Consider the following 20,779-nt stretch of genomic DNA (forward strand, 5'->3'; position numbering starts at 1 on the left):
GTGTGTATATATATAATTAAAGAAGCAGAGGAGTGCAGCTGCTTAATTATGGGCACCGAGACGGTAATTTCATTTTGGAGTGGGACTCCTATGTTTCAGTCTTAACAGCACTTTTAATGTAAATTAGTGATACTTTAGTTATGGGGTTGGCTACACTACATCCTCATAACATGAATAAATAATTAACCTTAATCATATATATGTATGTTGTACTAGGCTTAAGTACAGTTGTGGGAATCAGGTAATTATTTAAGAGGTGGAGGAGATTTATGTTGCTGTCTAATCATTGGCAACTTCATTCCTCATCTCTCTCTCTCTCTCTCCACTCCACCCTTATTAAGTTATTTTTATAATTAAACTATATTGGGGAAAAAAGCAGCCATTTTGATTTCTAGAAATGTTTATGAAAAACTCTAAAGAGGGTGTTTGATGGGTGTCGAGACCATAAAAAATAATTTTTATAACACTTGTGAAAGTGGGAGTAGGGTCTAATCCACAGAGACTGGCTTTAAGTTGATTTCTTTAAGAGAAATAAAAAATAATGGGGGGAGATTTGATGATAAAAAGAAATAATTAAAAACTAAATAAGCTAGAAAATAATTGAAATTACCTGACGAAGATACAAGAGAGAGATTTTCTGATTAAGGCTAAGATCATGCTTGATTCTTGTGAGTTGATCATTGATACAAGAATAACACATGTATAAACGAATAAATCAGTTATAATGTTGGTACGACCTAACAACCTCACATTTCCTTACCTTTTCGTCAGCCAAGGTACGACCGTTGGCGAGATCCCTAATTAACAGACAACCCTGGGAACATCCACAAGATTTAATCTATTAACAATATTAAGAATTAGAAAGGCCTGATTCTAATCAACAAACTCCTACGAGGACAATTCGTTTAAACTAGATCATGCATTCCCCATAACAAAACTAATTACTATGACATAATTAATCATGCTACGTTGCCACTAAGCATTGAACTAAATAAACAATTACACGGATTTATAAAGTCCAATTAGCTAAGCAAACCTTCTTGATAGTGAACAACTGACCACATTATTCAAATATCAGACGTTTGTAATAAGAGCACAGAGAATAGCATGAATATTCATATAACAAGTATAAAGAGAACAAATTAGATCTCACAACATATTACGAATCAAGCAATCATCATACCTTAACCAGAAAATAAGGAATTTAGCCGGACATGTTAATGGAAGAACACACTAAAAAGTGGAATTCCATTAATTTCGGTTATAAAATAAAAATAAAAGAGAAAGGATGAACAAAGAATTCTATAGAGTTCTAATCAATAACTGACTCCTTCAAATGAAGAGACCCCCCTATTTATAAGAAAAGTCTCCTACGAATCTAGACATAGGGGGAAGATAAATACGTGAGTAACTCTAAAAAGGTAAATAAATCACAAGAGATAAGTATTAAAGAATCCTTTCTAACCTAAACACTTCATTCATTTATCTTTTGCGGAAATTACTCGTATTCCTCCTTATCCCGAGTTGACCACTCCACTAAGCGTGGGCACGCTTAGTCAATTTTGCAGAAATTTCCTTGTAATCTACTTTTTTTTCCTTTTTGATGCCTTCAATTTCGCTTTTAACTTGATTTTTGCCATCTTTGCTTCATATCTCCTTTTTTTGCTGAATATGCAATATAACCACATAATTAGGGATGTTTTGGCTTAAAAAGAGAAATTAAATTGCTATAAAATCGTGACAATTGCAGAGTTATCAAATACCCACACACTTAGTTATTTGCTTGTCCTCAAGCAAAATCAAGATGCATAGAAAGATACCTCCAAATCTTGTACTACTGAAGGCAATTTGTAATCATGTACAAAGTAAATGACATACTTTATGAAGGAGACAATTCAACATGTATCAAACAAGTTTTCACGTGATGACCATTATCAAAACCAATTACATAAAACTAGTGGACTATTTTCTCTCCACCTTCCATTCTCTCAAGTGTATATATGGCTCGAGTGTATCTCTCGACACTTACTGCGACAATGCTTCACCATAGGATTGCTTATACACCACATCTCCACCACTTTTGAAATATGCACATATATGGATCAAAAGGTCTTTAATTTTGGTTGTAATGGGGATTTGGTTTGGGGTAGGATAAAAGGACAATGAGGTTAAATTCCAAGAAACTAATTAGAGCACCAAAAATTTTGAGTGAGCAATAATTCGAAGCTCTCAAAGTTTACTCATCTACCTTCAAGCTTTTTCTTTCAAAAATTTCTTGAACTATGCCTTTCTTCTTTCTTTTGGAGAGTTCATACATTTTTTTTCTTCTTTTTTGGTAGCAAGAAAATTGCTTTCTTTTTTTTTTGCCACTTGGGTTTTCCCTTTTTCTTTTTCTCTTCTTCATTTTTTTTTGGTGATAGGCATAGAACAAGAAAATTGATGTCGGCTTCCACAAAGTAAAGAGGACCACAATTTTTGGAACCCCCCACACTCATCTCGAGATACATCTTTTAAGCATGTAAATCACAAAGGTTTTGAAAATCCCTTATTTTGAGAATTTGTTCTTTTGAATATAAACTCATTTTCGTTGATGCTCTAATAGTTCTTAGAGGGATCAAAATCAAAGTTTTAAACAAATGACGGGATATGTTCGTATATGACGGGTTATTCAACAAAATAGGTCAAAAGGCTCAAAGGAGTTCTCTAAAGTTAAAGTGTACTGGGTGGTTAAAGAAGGCCGAAAGTGGTTTCTAATGCCTTTATCATATCCAGATAAATGCACATTTGTGTGGCCTCGATGTGGTTCAAGGCAAGTTCTAGGAAGACAAAGCCATAGAAGTGTTATTTTCTCAAGAAAGAATGAAGATTTTTTTATGGTCATATCAAGCTCAAAATCTCACGAGGTATGTTTTAGTCCACTAATCCTACATCAGAAGATTTTAACTCAAGTTATTTTGGTAAAAACAAGCTTTCAACTAGTGAATTATCCTCAAACATAAAACACGTATTCTTTTTACACATAACATCATCAAGTCAAGATTAGTCCAAATTTGAAAGGGTTTTATCATGCCAAAATTTTTCAAAAACCAAGCAAAAAAAATTTCCATAAGGCTAAAAAATTTCCACAAGACTCAATCTTTAAAAGTTTTGATCAAGCTAATTTTATCAACAATCAAGAAAATCAAGCACAAAAATATCTTTTCAAGCAGTTTCAACAATCAACAAGAGCAACAACCATTTTCAACACGCAACCAACAACACCCAATTCAAGAAACATGCTCAACAATAATACCCCCACACTTAAAATCTACATTGCCCTCAATGTGGACTATGACATGCATTTCAAGAAAAAATTAAAAGGAGAGAGTTTAAAAAAGCATCCCTGAGTGCATGTTCCGAATAGGTCATGGTGTGGGTGGTTGCCTTGGTGTCAGCCCGAAGTGTTCAAATAAGCCCATCAAATTGGCTTCAATGCGATCCTTCTCCGTACGAGTTATGAATTTGAGGATGCCGTTAATAGCTTCAGATGATGGCGGAAGTGTGTTTGCACAGTGCGTGCTACGGGCACGGGGTCCCGATCTGGAGGAGGTTCCTTCTTCACGGCTTCTTTTTCGGCTACTCATCGTCAATCAACTGAAGAGAAAACAAATTAGATAAAATGAAATAGAAGAATAAGAGAAAGGAAACAGATAGACCGTTCTCTGATGGTGTCGGGAGCATGGCAGCAGCAGCGGTTCAGCGGCGGATCTGGGTTTCCTTCGTCGGAGCAGCGGCGAAAGGTGAACGGCGAACGACGACTGAATGGAGATAGAAGACGGCAACTTGAGTTATCAGTTTTCGGTGTCGGAGGCGAACAACGGCTTCTTATTGTGGTGAACGGGTGTTTTGACAGCGGGAGGCGAAAGTCGACGGCGGGATTGAGCGACGATGAAACTGGGTTCTCTTCGATGGCAAAACAGCAACAGAACTTCGTGAGCGACGACGGAAAACGACGGCGGAGAGCTTTTTTCGGCGAGATGACTTTGTTGACAGAGATAGAGAGTTCTTGGCAGATTTGAAGTTGCTGTAGGTGAGTTGAGAGAGATGAAAAAACAATCGATCAAAGATTTTGAACTGATGGAAAGATTTGACTGATTTTCTTCTTTCTTTTGATTTTTTGATTTTTTTTTCGAAAATAAAATAAAAAAATAAAAAAAAGAATAAATGAAGTGAATAACAGCCTACGAGGTGCGACTAAGCGTGGGCACGCTTAGTGGAAAATCCAAATCTGTTTTGGTGAAGTACTTAACAGTTTCGAAAGATCGACTAAGCGTGGACATGCTTAGTGGAAACTTCAAATTTGTCCAATTTAGCCATCCAAACATATTTGGATGCTTCATTAAGCATGACACGCATCGCAAAACTTGAATAAAATTGCAAAAACTAAAATCAAATGAAAGAGGAAAGGAGAAGATAGAAATTTGATGGGTTGCCTCCCATGCAGCGCTTTTTTTTAATGTCTTTGGCTAGACATTGTTGTGCCTCAACTTAAATAAGTTGGGCACTTTAAATTCTCTTCTTCTTCATCTTCGTTCACCCAAAGATGGTGTGGATCAAGGAAAATTTTAAGGTTCATGAGAGAATTCTTCCTCGAACTTATTTTGTCGTGAAATGCTTTGTTCTTGTAAGTTCTCGGACAAGAGCTGAAGTCTTTATAACCATCGAATTTAGTTTTTTCTTGCACCAATGGATCTATAATCATGTTTTCTTTCAAAACTTTTGCTTTCTCTAACGTGAGGCTTTCTTCCAATGCGTACTTCACATGGTCCTCACCGTTAATTGTTGTGGAATCCTGCATGAGAGAGTAAAAAATATCTACATGAAAAGTGGTAGGTAAATCAGTCAGATACCTCATGGATTCATAGATGTTGAATCTTATGATTTTCCCATCGAATTCCATGGTGAGACTTCCACTGTGCACATCGATTTTTGTTCGAGCTGTCTTGAGGAACGGTCTTCCTAGTAGGATTGATGTGTAACTGGGGAAGTTGTCCTCCCTCATGTCCAATACGTAAAAATCGACGGGAAACACCAATTCATTTACCTGTACGAGAACATCTTCTAGGACTCATTCCGGATAGACTACAGAGCGATATGCAAGTTGGATGACTACCCCTGTTTCCTTTAAGGGACCAACATTTAAGGACTCAAAAATGGTGAGGGGCATAACATTTATAGACGCTCCAAGGTCACACAGAGCACTCTTTTTCCCAATCACACCAATTTTACAGGGTATAGAGAACGTACCTGGGTCCTTGCATTTTAGGGGTAGTTTTCATTGGAGAATTGCAGAAACATTCTCCCCCATACTTACCCGTTCATTTCCCTTAAGTTTTCCCTTACTAGTGCACAACTCTTTGAGGAAATTTCGCGTAGCGGGGTATTTGCTTGATTGCATCGAGTAAAGGGATGTTTACCTCTACTTTGCGGAACGTCTCAAAAATCTCTTTTTCTTCCTCTTTCTTCTTTGCTTTGGTGAATCTTTCTAGGAAGGGTGGTCTGGTTACCAAAGGCTTCGGATGGTCTTCTTCGGGTTTGGCTTGTTCTTATTGGACCTCAATTTCTTTTTTTGGCTTTTTTTTTCACACCGTGCCCACATTTAGTGCCATCTTCGTTCATATTTTCCTGCAATTCTTTTCCACTATGAAGCACAATAGCACTAACATTTTGTCTAGGGTTAATGACAGATTGAGAAGGTAGCTTACCTTGAGACTCTAGCTTACCAACAGACGATGCCAGTTGACTGATTTGAGATTCTAGGTTTTGAATGCTCGTTTGGGTTTGTTGCTGGAACTGTTGTGTGTTGGTCACTAGTGCTTTCATCATGTCTTCGAGAAAAGGGCTAGGTGTGGGATTAGGCTGCGGAGGTGGTTTGTATTGGGGTGTTTGAATGTTTTGGTGTTGGTTACCGTAACTCAAATTCGGATGATTCCTCTATCCGGGGTTGTATGTATTGGAGAAAGGATCATATCTTCTCTGTTGTTGTCCGGCGAATCCTCCTACGACGTCGGCATGCTCGGTGGTTGACTCTTGAAGAGTTGGGCACATATCGGTAGCGTGTCCTGTTAAAGTGAAAATACCACACGTTTTGACTTGTTGATGTTTATCTGCAACGACTTTTTCAACAATAGATGTGAGTTGATTTAAACGATCTTCAAGATTACTTACCTCGTTACTTCTCCTTGGTGGATCATCGTATCTAACCCCAAACTATTGCGTGTTGGACGCCATAATTGAGATCAGGTTACGTGCTTCGGTAGGGGTTTTATTAAACAGTGCTCCTCCACTTGCCGCGTCTATCAGTTTCCTATCCATGCTTGATAGACCTTCGTAGAAATACTGGATCAACAGGTGGTTTGGGATCTGATGATGGGGGCAACTTCCCACTAATTGGTTGAATCTTCCCCAATATTCGAAAAGACTCTCTCCTGCGAATTGACGAATCCCGCTGATCTCCTTCCGGATTGTTGTGGCTCTTGAGGCAGGGAAATATTTCTCAAGAAACTGCCTCTTGAGATCATTCCATCTTGTAATGGATCCTGAGGGTAGAAAATACAATCAATCTTTCGCTTGGTCGGCAAGAGAGAAGGGGAACGCTCTTAATTTGACTTGTTCCTCGCTTATGCCTTGTGGTCGCATTCCAGAGCATACCACATGGAATTCCTTCAGATGCTTGTGTGGATCTTCACCTGCGGGGCCACGGAAAGTGGGAAGTAAATGAATTAATCCAGATTTCAGTTCAAAATTTACCTCCAAATTTGGGTACTCAATGCACAGTGGCTGCTGGTCCAGATCGGGCGACGTCATGTCATTGATCGATCTTTCAGGAATCAAAGCCATTATCTCTTCTTCGGATTTGCTTGGGGATTCCTCAAACTCCAAATTTATGTCTTTTTCGTCTTCGTAGGGAGCGGATGTTCCTTTCGATTTTTGCTTAGTCTCCCGACGAAGTCTTCTTGCGGTCTTTTCGATTTCGGGGTCGTATACCAATTTACCTGTACAAGAAGACCTTGACATCAGTGGTGATAAAAATCAAGTAACTAAAAATAAAGAAATATACTTAAAAACGCCAATCCCCGACTACGGCGCCAAAATTTGGTGGGTGTCGAGACCACCAAAAATAATTACTACAACACTTGTGAAAGTGGGAGTAGGGTCGAATCTACAGAGACTGGCTTTAAGTTGATTTCTTTAAGAGAAATAGAAAATAATGGGGGGAGATTTGATGATAAAAAGAAATAATTAAAAACTAAATAAGCTAGAAAATAATTGAAATTACCTGACGAAGATACAAGAGAGAGATTTTCTGGTTAAGGCTAGGATCATGCTTGATTCTTGTGAGTTGATCATTGATGCAAGAATAACACATGTATAAACGAATAAATCAGTTATAGTGTTGGTACGACTTAACAATCTCACTTTTCTTACCTTTTCGTCAGCCAAGGTACGACCGTTGGCGAGATCCCTAATTAACAGACAACCCTGGGAACGTCCACAAGATTTAATGTGACGCCCCAAAAATTATAATACATAATTGTAGGACTAATCGCCTATCATTAAAGAAATTTAGTTGAGAATTAAATTATGAGTTGAAATATGAATATATTAAAGTCCTAGGGACTAAATTGAAACTTTATAAAATAAGCGAATTGGGATTGAATTGCATAATTTGAAAAGTTTGTGGTCAACTTATAAATAAATAAAATTATTAAAATCAAAAGAAAAATATAAATAAAATGGCAGCACGTGGGCTGCCACTAATCTTGTGGAAGGTAAGCCACCATTTTAAATAATACAACACATATATGTATATTATATATATATATTCAAATATGGAAAACGCACACACAGCCACTTTATTTCAGAGGATATATACGCACTATACTCAGTCAGGTCGGGCCAGTATGCTGTTTCTCCTTTTGTCAACTAGAGTACGAATCTTATTTTGTTTGTATAAAGAGAACGTAGGAATGGAGATTAACTATGGTGGACTACTCGAGGTGTTTGATTTGTATATATGATGTTGTGGGATGATTATGTTGTATGACGTTGGGGTTACGTATTCATATGGATTAAATTATTATGTGTATTTATATTTATAAACACAGGGATTGCTATAAGTATGACGTTTAGGGTAGATATAGCCCTTGTAGCGAAGGGGGTGCTACATTTAATCTATTAACAGCATTAAGAATTAGAAAGGCCTGATTCTAATCAACAAACTCCTACGAGGACAATTCGTTTAAACTAGATCATGCATTCCCCATAACATAACTAATTACTATGATATAATTAATCATGTTACGTTGCCACTAAGCATTGAACTAAATAAACAGTTACACGGATTTATAAAGTTCAATTAGCCAAGCAAACCTTCTTAATAGTGAACAACTGACCACATTATTCAAATATCAGACGTTTGTAATAAAAGCACAGAGAATAGTACGAATATTCATATAACATGTATAAAGAGAACAAATTAGATCTCGCAACATATTACGAATCAAGCAAGCACCATACCTTAACCAGAAAATAAGGAATTTAGCCGGACATGTTAATGGAAGAACACACTAAAAAGTGGAATTCCATTAATTCTGATTGTAAAATAAAAAGAAAAGAGAAAGGATGAACAAAGAATTCTATAGAGTTCTAATCAATAACTAACTCATTCAAATGAAGAGACCCCCCTATTTATAATAAAAGTCTCCTACGAATCTAGACATAGGGGGGAGATAAATACGTGATTAACTCTTAAAAAGTAAATAAATCACAAGAGATAAGTATTAAAGAATCCTTTCTAACCTAAACACTTCATTCATTTATCTTTTGCAGAAATTACTCGTATTCCTCCTTATCCCGAGTTGACCACTCCACTAAGCATGGGCACACTTAGTCAATTTTGCAGAAATTTTCTTGTAATCTCCTTTTTTTATCACTTTCATTTAATAATTTTGAACTTATAAGAGATGAAATATCATGATATTAACCTCACCCCATATGTATTATATTTATCTTTTTATAAGTAGAAAAATATATATTAGAATATTAAATGAAATGACAAAGTTAAAAATCTATATAATTATTTTTGCCAACATTAGCAATTTTCGTTAAAATCCTAATGGAAGGGATCAAATATAAAATAAAAATTTAGAAGGGGTATAATTGTAATATCAAAACTTTTTTATTTTTTTAAAGAAAATATAATATTTACACAATATATTGATAGTTACAATATTATCTATTATCCACGTGATAATAGCAAAATTTATAATAAGTCAATACACATATTTAATAATAATTTAATTATAAAGAAATACTGTATTTTTTCACAAGCATCTTACTGAAACTTGAAGAATCAAAATCCATGGGCGCCACATATACATAAAATTATGACTGAAAAACGCTACTACACCTGCCTGTCTCGTCAAAAGGTGAATAAACCGAAAGTAACGTTTTTGGTTCAATGGATTTCCTCATTATAGCACATTCAAAAGGTGAATAAACCGAAAGTAACGTTTTTGGTTCAATGGATTTCCTCATTATAGCCATGTGCGGAAGAGGAGCACAGTACCGACGGAGTTTGGTTTCACCCCTTCTCCACTTATTTCCTTTTATAAATTTCTTTGTCAAATTAAATTAAATTAATTATATAATAAATATAATATATAATATATTTATTTTATAATTAATTGTTTATATTAAAATTGTATATCAATCATAATATAAGTATATTATATTTATTGTATAATTGATTCAAATTTGATAAACCTATTCTGACATAATATTTTTCATTTCGTTCCTCTTTGTCTATGCCATTCTTAATCTACGCATGCACATATGTCCTAAATATTTGACGGTGAGAGAGATAATTTTAGATGATTTGTAGAACAATTTTAAAGTTTTTTCTTTGATCATTGATCATTTTTGAAAATATGGTTATTAAGAGCCCGCGACACTTAGTTTAATTGAAAATTTTGAGGCCCTATAATTATAAGGTTATGAATTCAATCTTATCAATTTGTGGGATGTTATTCTACTTTAATAATAGGTGTAGTTCTACTTTTATAGTTGATCCAGGTCGAATTGTTCGATCTTCTGTGACGATCTCACCGTAGATGGATTAACTCTTCCGAATCAGATTTTGGGTCCCCTGAGAATAAAACACGAACCGTGAGCTCGTCGGGCACGTCCCCGACAATGACCCTCCGACGCTCAAGTTAGGTTGATCGAGAGAAATAAGTGCGATCTAGAAGTTCGGTCTCAATTAATGCGTAACAGTTACCCCATTTATGGTGCATCGGGGTCTATTTATAGAACACAGTTGTACGTCAAGTGCTGGGCCACGTGGCCTTATCTTGTCGGTGCGTGTTCCGATCGAACGGTTGTCATCATCCGGGTCTTTGGTCAGTCTGTGCGATCCGGGTCGGGTCAACTGCGAACCGCCTGCTACAAAACACACGGATCATGATCGCGAAATGACTATAATGCCCTTAATGAAGGGCGTTTTGGTCCTTTTGCAGGGGTGGTATGTGTGTACTCATCATTAATAGTATTTATCGATTAAATATAATTATATAATATGGATACTGAGTTTATGAGTGTAATAGTTGTTAGATTCAAATATTTGATATTAAAAAAAATAATGATTTATTGCTTTCACTTCAAAAAAAATATATAATATTAAAATTTGTCGTTGTTAATTCTTATCTATATGAGATGATAATTCAAAAAAAAAAAAGGAGAAGAAAATTCAAAACAAAGTCTCATATTCTGAAATAATATCCTAAAATAAAGTCGTAAAGTTTATTTGCATTTATATAATTTATGATATTCATATTACGTGGCGTTCTTATCACCAAGTTCAAGTAATGCCTAACTATACAAGATATTTATTATTCGTGATAATTTGATATTGTAATTACACTTATGTGTAGCAACTCTTTTGCTAGAAGAGTTATATCTACCCTAAATGTCATAGTTATAGTAATCCCTATTTTTATATATATACATTTGCACATAATCATCTAATCAATTTGCATACGTAATCCCAACACGTCATAATAGGTATTATCAACCCACAACATTATATATATACATATCAAACACCACAAGTAATCTCCATGCTTACGTTCCCTCTATACAACAAAATATGATCTGTACTCTAACTGACAACGAGGAGAAAACAGCATACTGGCCCGACCTGCCTGAGTATAGTGCGTAGACTTAATTTTCAACAGTCAAACACCTCAAAGTCTACTCCTAAAAGAAAATATCGACAGAGGGATGAGCCTGCCGCTCAGTAAGTAAATAATCGACCCTATCTATATATGTATATCAAACACAGCCCAAACAGGACAAGTAGGCAACATGCATGGACTACGGTCAATTTAACTCCAACATAATCAATTGTAGTACACCACATAGCTATCTCACAATAAAATAATCAATTAAACTTCCTTTTTCCTAGTTTGCTTACCAGAAGGTGATATCGTGTTTTTCCCATCAACTCAATCTCACCGTTATATAAATTTAAGTGAATCCCCTTGACAGCCGGCTCATCAATCTCATTTCGCATCATAGCTCTTTCAAATCGCATCATAGCTCTTTTATTTCGCATCATAGCTCTTTTCACATCATATTTTTTTTCATATCGCATCAAAGCTCTTTTCATTTCATTTCGCCTTATAGGCTTTTCAACACATCAATGGGTATTCACGCCACAATATATATTCAATTTCCACCACTCCCTTATTTTCACATATCACCATTCTTGTAAGCAACTAGTAACGTAAAACAGTATATCTATATATTCTCATTTTCGGACATCAACAACACATCAAACAACAAAAGATAATATTTCAACGTATTTTCTCATTCTACGTACACAATATCATCAATAAAATCAAATCATCCATCACTCATATACTTTCAAATAAATCCATATTAGCACGAACCACAAATTCAGATAACAGTAAAATCACAATTAAAGATACATATATAGACAATACTAATTATTTACTTACCTCGACCTTCCAACGCTTTTATCTATTCAATAGGTAGTGGTTCGGTCTTTTCACTTTACCCCCGTATCCTATAATGATTATACCACATACAGTTAATATATCGAGAATATCATAATTTCTTTTAAATACAATATTAAATATTATTCGTATAATTTCTACTAATGTTTTAATATTCCACTTCTATCGAAGTACAAATCTTCATTTTTCCTCTTTATTAACATACCATTTATTAAATATAATTTTCGGAATATTTCTACGGATTTCTTATCAATTTCTCGCTATTATATAATTTAATTAAATAACAATACGTAGAATTGTGTATTTAGTTAACAATTCCGATGGAATTATATAAATTGGGTATAGCAACATTCAAATCTAATAAATTTAATAATCTAATTAACCAACGATATCATTTTTATATTCAATTTGATACTTAACTTGACACTAAGTTTTCCCCTCTATCTAGTGAAAATGAATCGAACTTCAAGGAAGATTGATCACAGCTGAGTCTGAGCCCAGCACTTCTTCAATTTACTAAGATATCCAGTCTAAAATTCCAAGATGTGGACCAAGAAATGCTCCCTGAATCAAAAAAGAAGTTTGGGACCAATGTAGTGAATGGTGGTGGGGCGTGCCACAAATGACCTACGAAGAAGAAGAATTCTAGAACAAAATGAGAGGTAGCTAACCAACTTCTAGGAGAGACATAATTGACTGCATTAATCTCTTAAAAAAGGGATCCCCCGCTCCAAGGCTTCCACGGCTTTCCCGATGGAGATACGAAACTAAGTTACGAGTTTTGGTGGCTTAATTTGACATGAGATGCACGAACTTCTTATGCTAGCTCTTAAAAAAAAAGTATCTGAGGGAAGAAGGACCGAAACGTCTCAGTTCGCATCCTTCACGCTCTTCGATTCAGCTAGCTCAGCCCTATCTCTCTTCCTGGTATTCATTCTACGGGCAATGTTTAAGCTTGAAAACAGCCATTATGGATGCCCTTCATACTCCATTTCTCAAATTAATCAACGATATCATTTTTATATTCAATTTGATATTTAACTTGACACTATTTTAAATAGCCAAATTCGTAAAATATTCCGGTTAATGGTACATCACTCAATATAAACAACATTTAATAAACAGACTACTTAAATAATATAATTATATAAATTAAATAAAATTATAATTTTATACCTTTGTTTTCTCGTTCGGCCGAAGGAAGAAATTGCAATTTAGAATTGTGTTGTGTGTGTAATTGTGCATGTGTGTGTGAATGTATGTGTACAATCAACAAAAGAAAGAAAAGAAAGAGAGAGTGAGGCGGTGGGGTGGTGGCACCCACCTCCCACTCTCAACTCTCTCTCTCCTGCTATATGTGTATATATATATACATATTATTTTTATATATATAATAATATTATTATTTTATTTATTTAATTAAACTTTTCTCAAAATGCCATTTATATCCTTCCTAATTTTCTTAATTAATATAAATTATCCCAAAATATTATAACGAACTCCAATTTAATTCATTCAAGTGTTATTATATTCCAATTATGATCCATAATTTATTTACTAATTAACTAAATTTCATAAAAGTTTATCAATTAATCTCCCAATTATATATTATAATTTTTGGGACGTCACATGATGTGTCATTTTATGATACATATTTCAAATTTTTATGTTGCATTGAATTATATCTCGTATTTATCTAATTTAAATGTACAAATTCACGTGGATTGCATAATTTTAATACAAAATAATGTGATTTTTATACATATATATACATATTAAATAAAATGTATAATGAGCACTGTTATCATACAATGAGAAGTTTGTACAGATTGTAAAATAATGTCGAATAAGCATAATTACGACATCAGAAATCTAAAGAGAGTAAAACCATAATAACTAAATTAACAACCCATCATTAAAGCTAAGGAAAGTAGGCTAGCAATGATTAAGTGAACATAGGTCGTGTGTGAAAAGAATAATTGGGGGGGGCTAAGTTGCAATTAACTAAAATAGAGGGGCTGAAATTGAATATGGATGGACACTTTTCCCGCATTTGGTTGCAATTGAGGATTCCAATTTCCGCCATGGCTGCACGCGTCATGACCATCTGTGCCCAGCTATGCCCTGTTTGGATGTGCATCTTCTTCATCAATATTGGCATCTACTTTTTTGATTTTTTTGGAAAGGGCTCCTCCTTCCACAAATCCACTCTTTGACACTAAAATTTCTAGAATATGTTCTATTATACACATTTCATATTATTCCATGAAATTAGGTCACAATTTTCTATTGACAGGATAATCTCCAAAATTACTATCAAAGATTTTGTATTCGCACATAAGTGTATGTATGAAAGTATTGGGTGCGGGTGCAAAAGAATAAATAAATAAAAATACTTTAATATAAGAAGCATTTAAAAAAAATCCCAAGTGATATGTCGTCTTTAATAATTTTTAACAAATTTCTTTTATTACAATGGTATTTTTTAATAATTTTTCATCTAAATCATTTTTCGTTGCGCATTATCACATAAAGTACATAAACTTTCAAGTGGAAAGCCAATTAAAGTGGTCGGTTGCCTAAATACATGCTATTTTTTAAAGATAAATATTATCAAAACATCGCTTTCCGCTAAAAATCTGATAAGACACACATGTAAAAGGTAAAATTTATCACAAAGAAAAAAGAAATAGCAAAAATTGACATTTCCCCCTTGAAAAATAACATGCGATCACTAAATTGGCAAAAAGTAAATATCGTAGCCAAATTTAATCACAAATAGAATAGATAGAAAATTGTTAAAAAATAAAAAGAACATCATAATTTAAATGAGAGAATATTTGTTTTTCTCCTAATAAACTAATATTTATGAGTTAATTAATTGCAGAGAGAGAGAGATTGAGAGAATATTATGTAAATCAAATTTGATGGTGCTTGGAGATTTAGATCAACTTTACTTTTGAATCTGATGCCTCGATTTTAGGTATTTGTATTTGTCAAGAAGTAGCATATGTTAAGGTCCAATTTTGTTCAAAAATTGATCAGAAAATTGAATATATAAGACTAAAAAGATAAAAATTTGTATTTTTTATTTTTATTTACTCTATTACCCATATACATATTTTTTCTTCGATTCTTTTTTCATTCATATTGATAACACAGATACATAATCTTTGAAGAAGGATAATTAAATCACCAACAAAAGTGTTGGTGTTTGAATTTAATTTCTCTATTTGAGGGTATTGATAGTAATTTTTATTTTATTTAAATTAAAAAGTTTAGAATAAATGAGCAATACTCATTTTTTACTAATAAAAAATATTCTTGTTCTTGTTTGATGAATATCTGTATTAATAAAATTTTGATATGTTAAAAATTATTTTAGTATAATATTACTTATTTATTTTCTAATACAAAATAAAGAGAAATAGTAAAATTATAAAAATTGGTACTTTCTTCTCGTACCAAGAAAGAAAAAAAGTATTTACCCTTTCTAATCAACTCGAAGAAAAACTATTATTCTCGCCTTTTCACTTTGCCTCCCTCTTTCACTTGAATTAAACGAGTACTAGAGTTTTTCTATCAAATTATTCTACGGATTTGATAATTCAATACATTAATAATCCCAAAGGATAAATATATTTAAGAAACACAAAAAGATAATATAATTTCTATGTTTTTTTTTTTAAAAAAAATTAACGTAGCCGTATATAATTTTGAGTAGAAAACAAATCAAGATTTTGTGCAGGAGATAACCTTCCTGTTGGTAATTGGCCTTATTCAATTGTTGGAAGATAATCCTCCACCAAATCTATGAATGATTCTATGCTTATGAGATAATTTTCACAGAATTTGTGTGGATTCGATTTTATCTAATCGCCATATAATTGCCTATAATTTGGGATCCCCCGCAAGAAAAAGCCAATTTTGACTAGAATTGCAAATTTAATTTATCACTTGAGAGAGAGAGAGAGAGTAATTACACTATGAATTTCAGGCATTTCTTACTTTTACTTGCTTTTAGATAAATTTTTGTTTAATTGTCCAAAAAAATCATAAATATTAATTATATTATTTGTAATATTAATTAATTAATTAATTAATAATATAGAAGAGAATGAAGAATCTGAAGGAGTGCTGCCGTCGTGTTGTTCCAAAAATTGGTGGCGCACTTGCAGCACTTTTATTTTATATGAATTTTTTCAATTATTATTATTATTATTATTTTGTGTTCTTAATTAACCGTCAAATGAAAAAAGAAAAATTAATATAGAGAAAAAAGGGTATATTACTCTTTGCAGACAAGTTGCAATAAATAATACCCACAAGACTAAGAATGATAAACACACAAAATCACACACACGCGACGATTTTCTCTCTCTCTCGATTCTCTTTCCTTCCCTGCTTCATTCTCTCTCTCTCTTCTCCTCGAATATATACTCCAGACATCCTGACTTAACCACAGCAACTTTGCGTTAATCCTCGCCATACAATATATACGAACCCATTGCCACTCCCAAAAGAGTCAACAGGTTTTCCCTCCAAGGAGAAGCCTCCATTCTGTTTTGGCGTTTTCTCTTGACTTCTCTCCTCTCTTCATCCTTCACCTCTCAATAATACCACCTGCTGGGGGAATCGACTACGCGTTTTGCCTGTCAATGGGGAGGAAGAACCGGAGATTAAACAAAGGGAGGGTGTCAAGAATTGGCAGTTATGCAATAGCCTCATCGATTAAAGATCCCACTTGTATTTCTTGCACAACGTTCAATATTCTTGCGCCTATTTACAAAAGACTCGATCATGAGGTAACTATTTGGAACTGCATGAATAGTTGTTGGTTTACTCGTTTTTGTTTCAAATATATCTCGATTTAGGTTCAAAAAACCTTGCTTTATTGTTTTCTGGACGGTTTGTTTGCAAAGGTCCTTGTTTTTTTGGTGAAGTTGTAGATTTTGGCATAATTTGATTCACTGCCATGTATCTTTTGGGTTGCATCGTTTGCAAAATCTTGATTTTTTTATGGGCTTCTCGTAATGTGCATTGCGGGGGTGGTGGCAGGATCCCAGTTACAGGGAAAGTGATGTTAAAGATTATTGGCTGGATAGGAACAAGAGGATTTTGGATTGGTTATTGTGTGAAAGATCTTCCATCATCTGTCTTCAGGTTTTGGCCTACTTCCTTGTTTGATTTAATTGTAGGCTGTTTTTCTGAATAAAGATGTGAACTTTGATGTTATTGTTTTGTGGGCTATTGCAGGAATTCTGGGTTGGGAATGAAGAGATGGTGAGTATTTATGATAAGAGACTTGGTGATGCTGGTTACACCAATTTCAAGCTTGCCAGGACGAATAATCGTGGTGATGGTATGCTATACTGTTCTCTTTACAGGATTACCAACATTTACATGCAGCAATTTTAGTTTATGCTGTTACACATCTTGTTTAATTCAAATAGAAGCACCAATTTGTATTTTAGGATATCCCTTTCTTGTGTTATATTCGGATATGTCAAATTTGACCATTGAATTTTCTTTGGTATACTTTTCTTGTTCCCTCGAGAATCACCTTTCGGTGCTCTCTATCGGGCTAATACTTCCAATTGCATTGCAGATGTGGTTGGAATTTTTGGTATGGGGTAGATCAGGATGAGATGGGGATCACAAGGTAGTGGATGTAATTAGGGATTTTGTTGGAATAAATTCTTTTTAGAAGGATCATCTAGAAAGTAATATGGGAAGAAGTATATTTCGTCATTGTCAAACTGAAGTTGGATCTTCTTTGAGGAAAAAACAATGGGTAAATTATATATTCCTGTTCGAACTATGCCTGCTTTTACACTTTGCCATCGAATTTTTTTTTTGTGTCAACTTACTATCTTAACTTTGCGAAATTTGCACTTTCTCATATATGACCGTTTTTTGTTAATATTTCTGCCGAAAAAACATAAGATGTTATACATTACAGGTCTGCTGACTGCTCTGCACAAGGACTATTTTAGGGTCATCAACCACCGTGGCTTGCTTTTCAATGATTTTGGAGACCGTGTTGCTCAGCTATTGCATGTTGAGCTGATTGCACCCTTTTCACAATGCCGGAACAGTAATGTTCGCCAAGAACTTCTTATAGTGAATACACACCTATTGTTTCCGCATAATTCAAGTTTGTGCTTGGAGCGGCTGCGTCAGGTATGCTAAATTCTATACCAAGCATCTGATCGCTGAATCATTGATGTTATTAGGTAACATAACTTGCTGGATATTTTAACACGATAGGTCTACAAAATATTGCACTATGTGGAATCGTATCAAAAGGAAAACAAACTGAATCCCTTGCCAATCTTACTTTGCGGGTATGTTTCTTACTTTTTCTTTTGGCATTTGAAAGGTCTCCTTGCTAATATAACTGGAAACTCAAGTAATTTGTTGTGTTTCTCTGACTTTTCCAGTGACTGGAATGGGAGCAAGAGGGGTCATGTTTACAAATTTCTAAGATCTCAGGGATTTGTGTCATCGTATGACACTGCTCATCAGTATACTGATGCAGATGCTCATAAAGTAATGACTTCTTGCTTATAATTTGTTTTAGATATTCATTTTTGCCATAAATTTGTTCTGATGCCATGGGCTTTTATGTAGTGGGTGAGCCACCGCAACCATCGTGGCAATATCTGTGGCGTTGATTTTATCTGGCTTCTCAATCCGAATAGATACAGGAAATTACTTAAAACTAGTTGGAGTGAAGCAGTCTTTGGGATGTTCAAGGTGAGATATTTGAATTAATTTTTCGTGATTCTTAAAGAAGAAGGGTATGGATGTTTTCTCTTGATACCTTGACAATCACCCTCCAGTTGCAATACAGCCTTAGATAACTTGGATTATCCTATTTTTGTTCAGAAATTATTTTTGGTGTTAAAATTGATGACACCTTCAGTAGGGAAGGTTGTTGCGTATTGTGCTCTCATGAACTTATAGAATAACATATTAGCAGAATTCATGATGATATTGCACTGATTGTGATTGTTTTACATATTACCTGTTCATTCAATATAAAGTGTGTGTATTTGTCTTTACAGTATCAGCTTAGGCGAGCCTCACTGACTGAGGATGATGCCTTTGTTTTTCTAAAGACTGATAGCCAAGGTGATTACATCACCTACTCGGGCTTCTGTGAAGCATTGCGACAGGTAGGCAGCATTTTCTATTTTTTCTAATGTCTTAGTTTGTATATTTTCCGGGAGATGGTAATCACACACATTTTCTTGGAATTCCTACAGCTTAATTTGATTGGTCATTGTAATGGACTGAGTGCTGAAGAGCTACAAGAACTATGGGTGCAGGCGGACATTGATGGAAATGGTGTAGTTGACTACAAAGAATTTAAGGTATGAGATGCTACTCTCGTTTTATCTTTTGAGTTATTCCGTTTTTATTTTTGTTTTCGCTAGTTGGTATATGGTAAAGTAGTGAGGCGAAATATCACTAGAAAGGCTTTATCTAATTTATGAAGACGTAATACTTGAGAAGAAATGGTTTTATATTTCTATTATCATAATGCCATTGCAGCAACAAATATGGAACGCCTCATGGTTTGAGGAAAGAGATGAAGTGGGTGACGAGGTTTGGGATGATGTCATGAACGAAACGGAGCAAACTATTGGATTCAGTGTCAAGAATGCAGTTCTCTTCCCGACAGAAGTGGAGAAAGGGATGTGGCCTGAAAATTACTCTCTTTCTGACCATGCTCGACTCACCGTGGTCTTTTCACCGCTGCGTATGCCTTGCTCTCGACTAACCTGTTGATACTTGGTGATTGCTGCTGGAATCAATCATGAGGTAGGAGAGGAAAACTCTGGGGCTGAGGAACTTTGCATATCTGCATTGTAGCAGTCAGAAAGCAGAAGATGTGTGACGAGGTGATCCGCTGCAAGCTAGGAAGCCAAATAGAAATATAACTCCTGGGAACAGTTCACCTCTGACATCTGTGGTGGCTGCTAATGCAACGGGGGAGCCGTATACGCCAATGCTTGTGATTTTGGGCTGGTGGTGTACATAATAGAATGGAAAAGAAGAAGCATGAGAAAGATACAAGTTGTGGAAATGTGGATAGGAATGAAGATTTTGTAGTGTAGTGGGGTTGCTCCTTTGTTTGCAAAGCATGGGCATATAATTGAATTTCAAGAAGTGGTGTGCAAAATGTGGAAATGCATATAGTCTTGATTATTTTACATTTGTTTTGGGGGTGGCCATGACTATGATGTATTCATACTAGTAGTAAATTTTTTAACACAAACATGACCAATGCCATATATGATTTTTGAGAAGCTCAAAGTAATAATTAAAACAGAATGTTAGACACACATTGTTTGCAGAACCTTTAGAAAAGTGAGTGGGATATATTAGTATTAGTATACAAATTAGCCATTAAAAAGCCATTGTAAAAGGTGTAATATTCTCTTTTAAACATTTACTTACACTTTGATGCAAAAAAGTTTCTTATGTTATAAAGTTGAGGACAGAATTGTGTGTGAGAGAGAGAGAGAGATGGTGACATCTCCCAGAATGCAAGGGCAAGGGGGGGTGGTGGTGGTGGGGTTTACCAATCTCTTCAACTTAATAAATCACAAATTAGGGAGACATAAAAGAAAAGAAAAAGATTCCTTGTGCCCTAAATTTATTTTTGATTACCGCTTTAGATTTGGCTT

At 34.6% G+C, this 20,779-nt stretch overlaps 1 protein-coding gene and 1 long non-coding RNA gene across 3 annotated transcripts; one reads left to right on the top strand and one right to left on the bottom strand.

The window, feature by feature from the left end:
- Positions 1–11,062: 11,062 nt before the first annotated feature.
- On the bottom strand, positions 11,063–13,405 carry LOC148788464 (uncharacterized). Of its 2 annotated transcripts, XR_016065318.1 has the most exons (3): positions 13,257–13,405; positions 12,063–12,130; positions 11,063–11,298 (listed from the first exon to the last, which is right to left on the bottom strand). It is a non-coding gene; the product is annotated as an uncharacterized LOC148788464 (long non-coding RNA). The 2 variants fall into 2 exon arrangements; XR_016065317.1 differs by having other exon boundaries at positions 11,063–12,130.
- A 3,009-nt stretch (positions 13,406–16,414) lies between these two features.
- On the top strand, positions 16,415–20,296 carry LOC105160263 (putative calcium-binding protein At1g02270). The gene is made up of 10 exons (XM_011077573.3): positions 16,415–16,885; positions 17,139–17,243; positions 17,337–17,442; positions 18,043–18,263; positions 18,351–18,427; positions 18,524–18,632; positions 18,714–18,839; positions 19,151–19,261; positions 19,352–19,459; positions 19,641–20,296. The coding sequence occupies exons 1-10, from the start codon at positions 16,739–16,741 to the stop codon at positions 19,875–19,877; spliced, it is 1,347 nt and encodes a 448-aa protein (XP_011075875.1). The 5' UTR covers positions 16,415–16,738; the 3' UTR covers positions 19,878–20,296.
- Positions 20,297–20,779: the final 483 nt, after the last annotated feature.

This window comes from Sesamum indicum, linkage group LG4, assembly GCF_026168435.1.
Source record: "Sesamum indicum cultivar Baizhima isolate 11 linkage group LG4, ASM2616843v1, whole genome shotgun sequence".
Classification (NCBI taxonomy): domain Eukaryota; kingdom Viridiplantae; phylum Streptophyta; class Magnoliopsida; order Lamiales; family Pedaliaceae; genus Sesamum; species Sesamum indicum.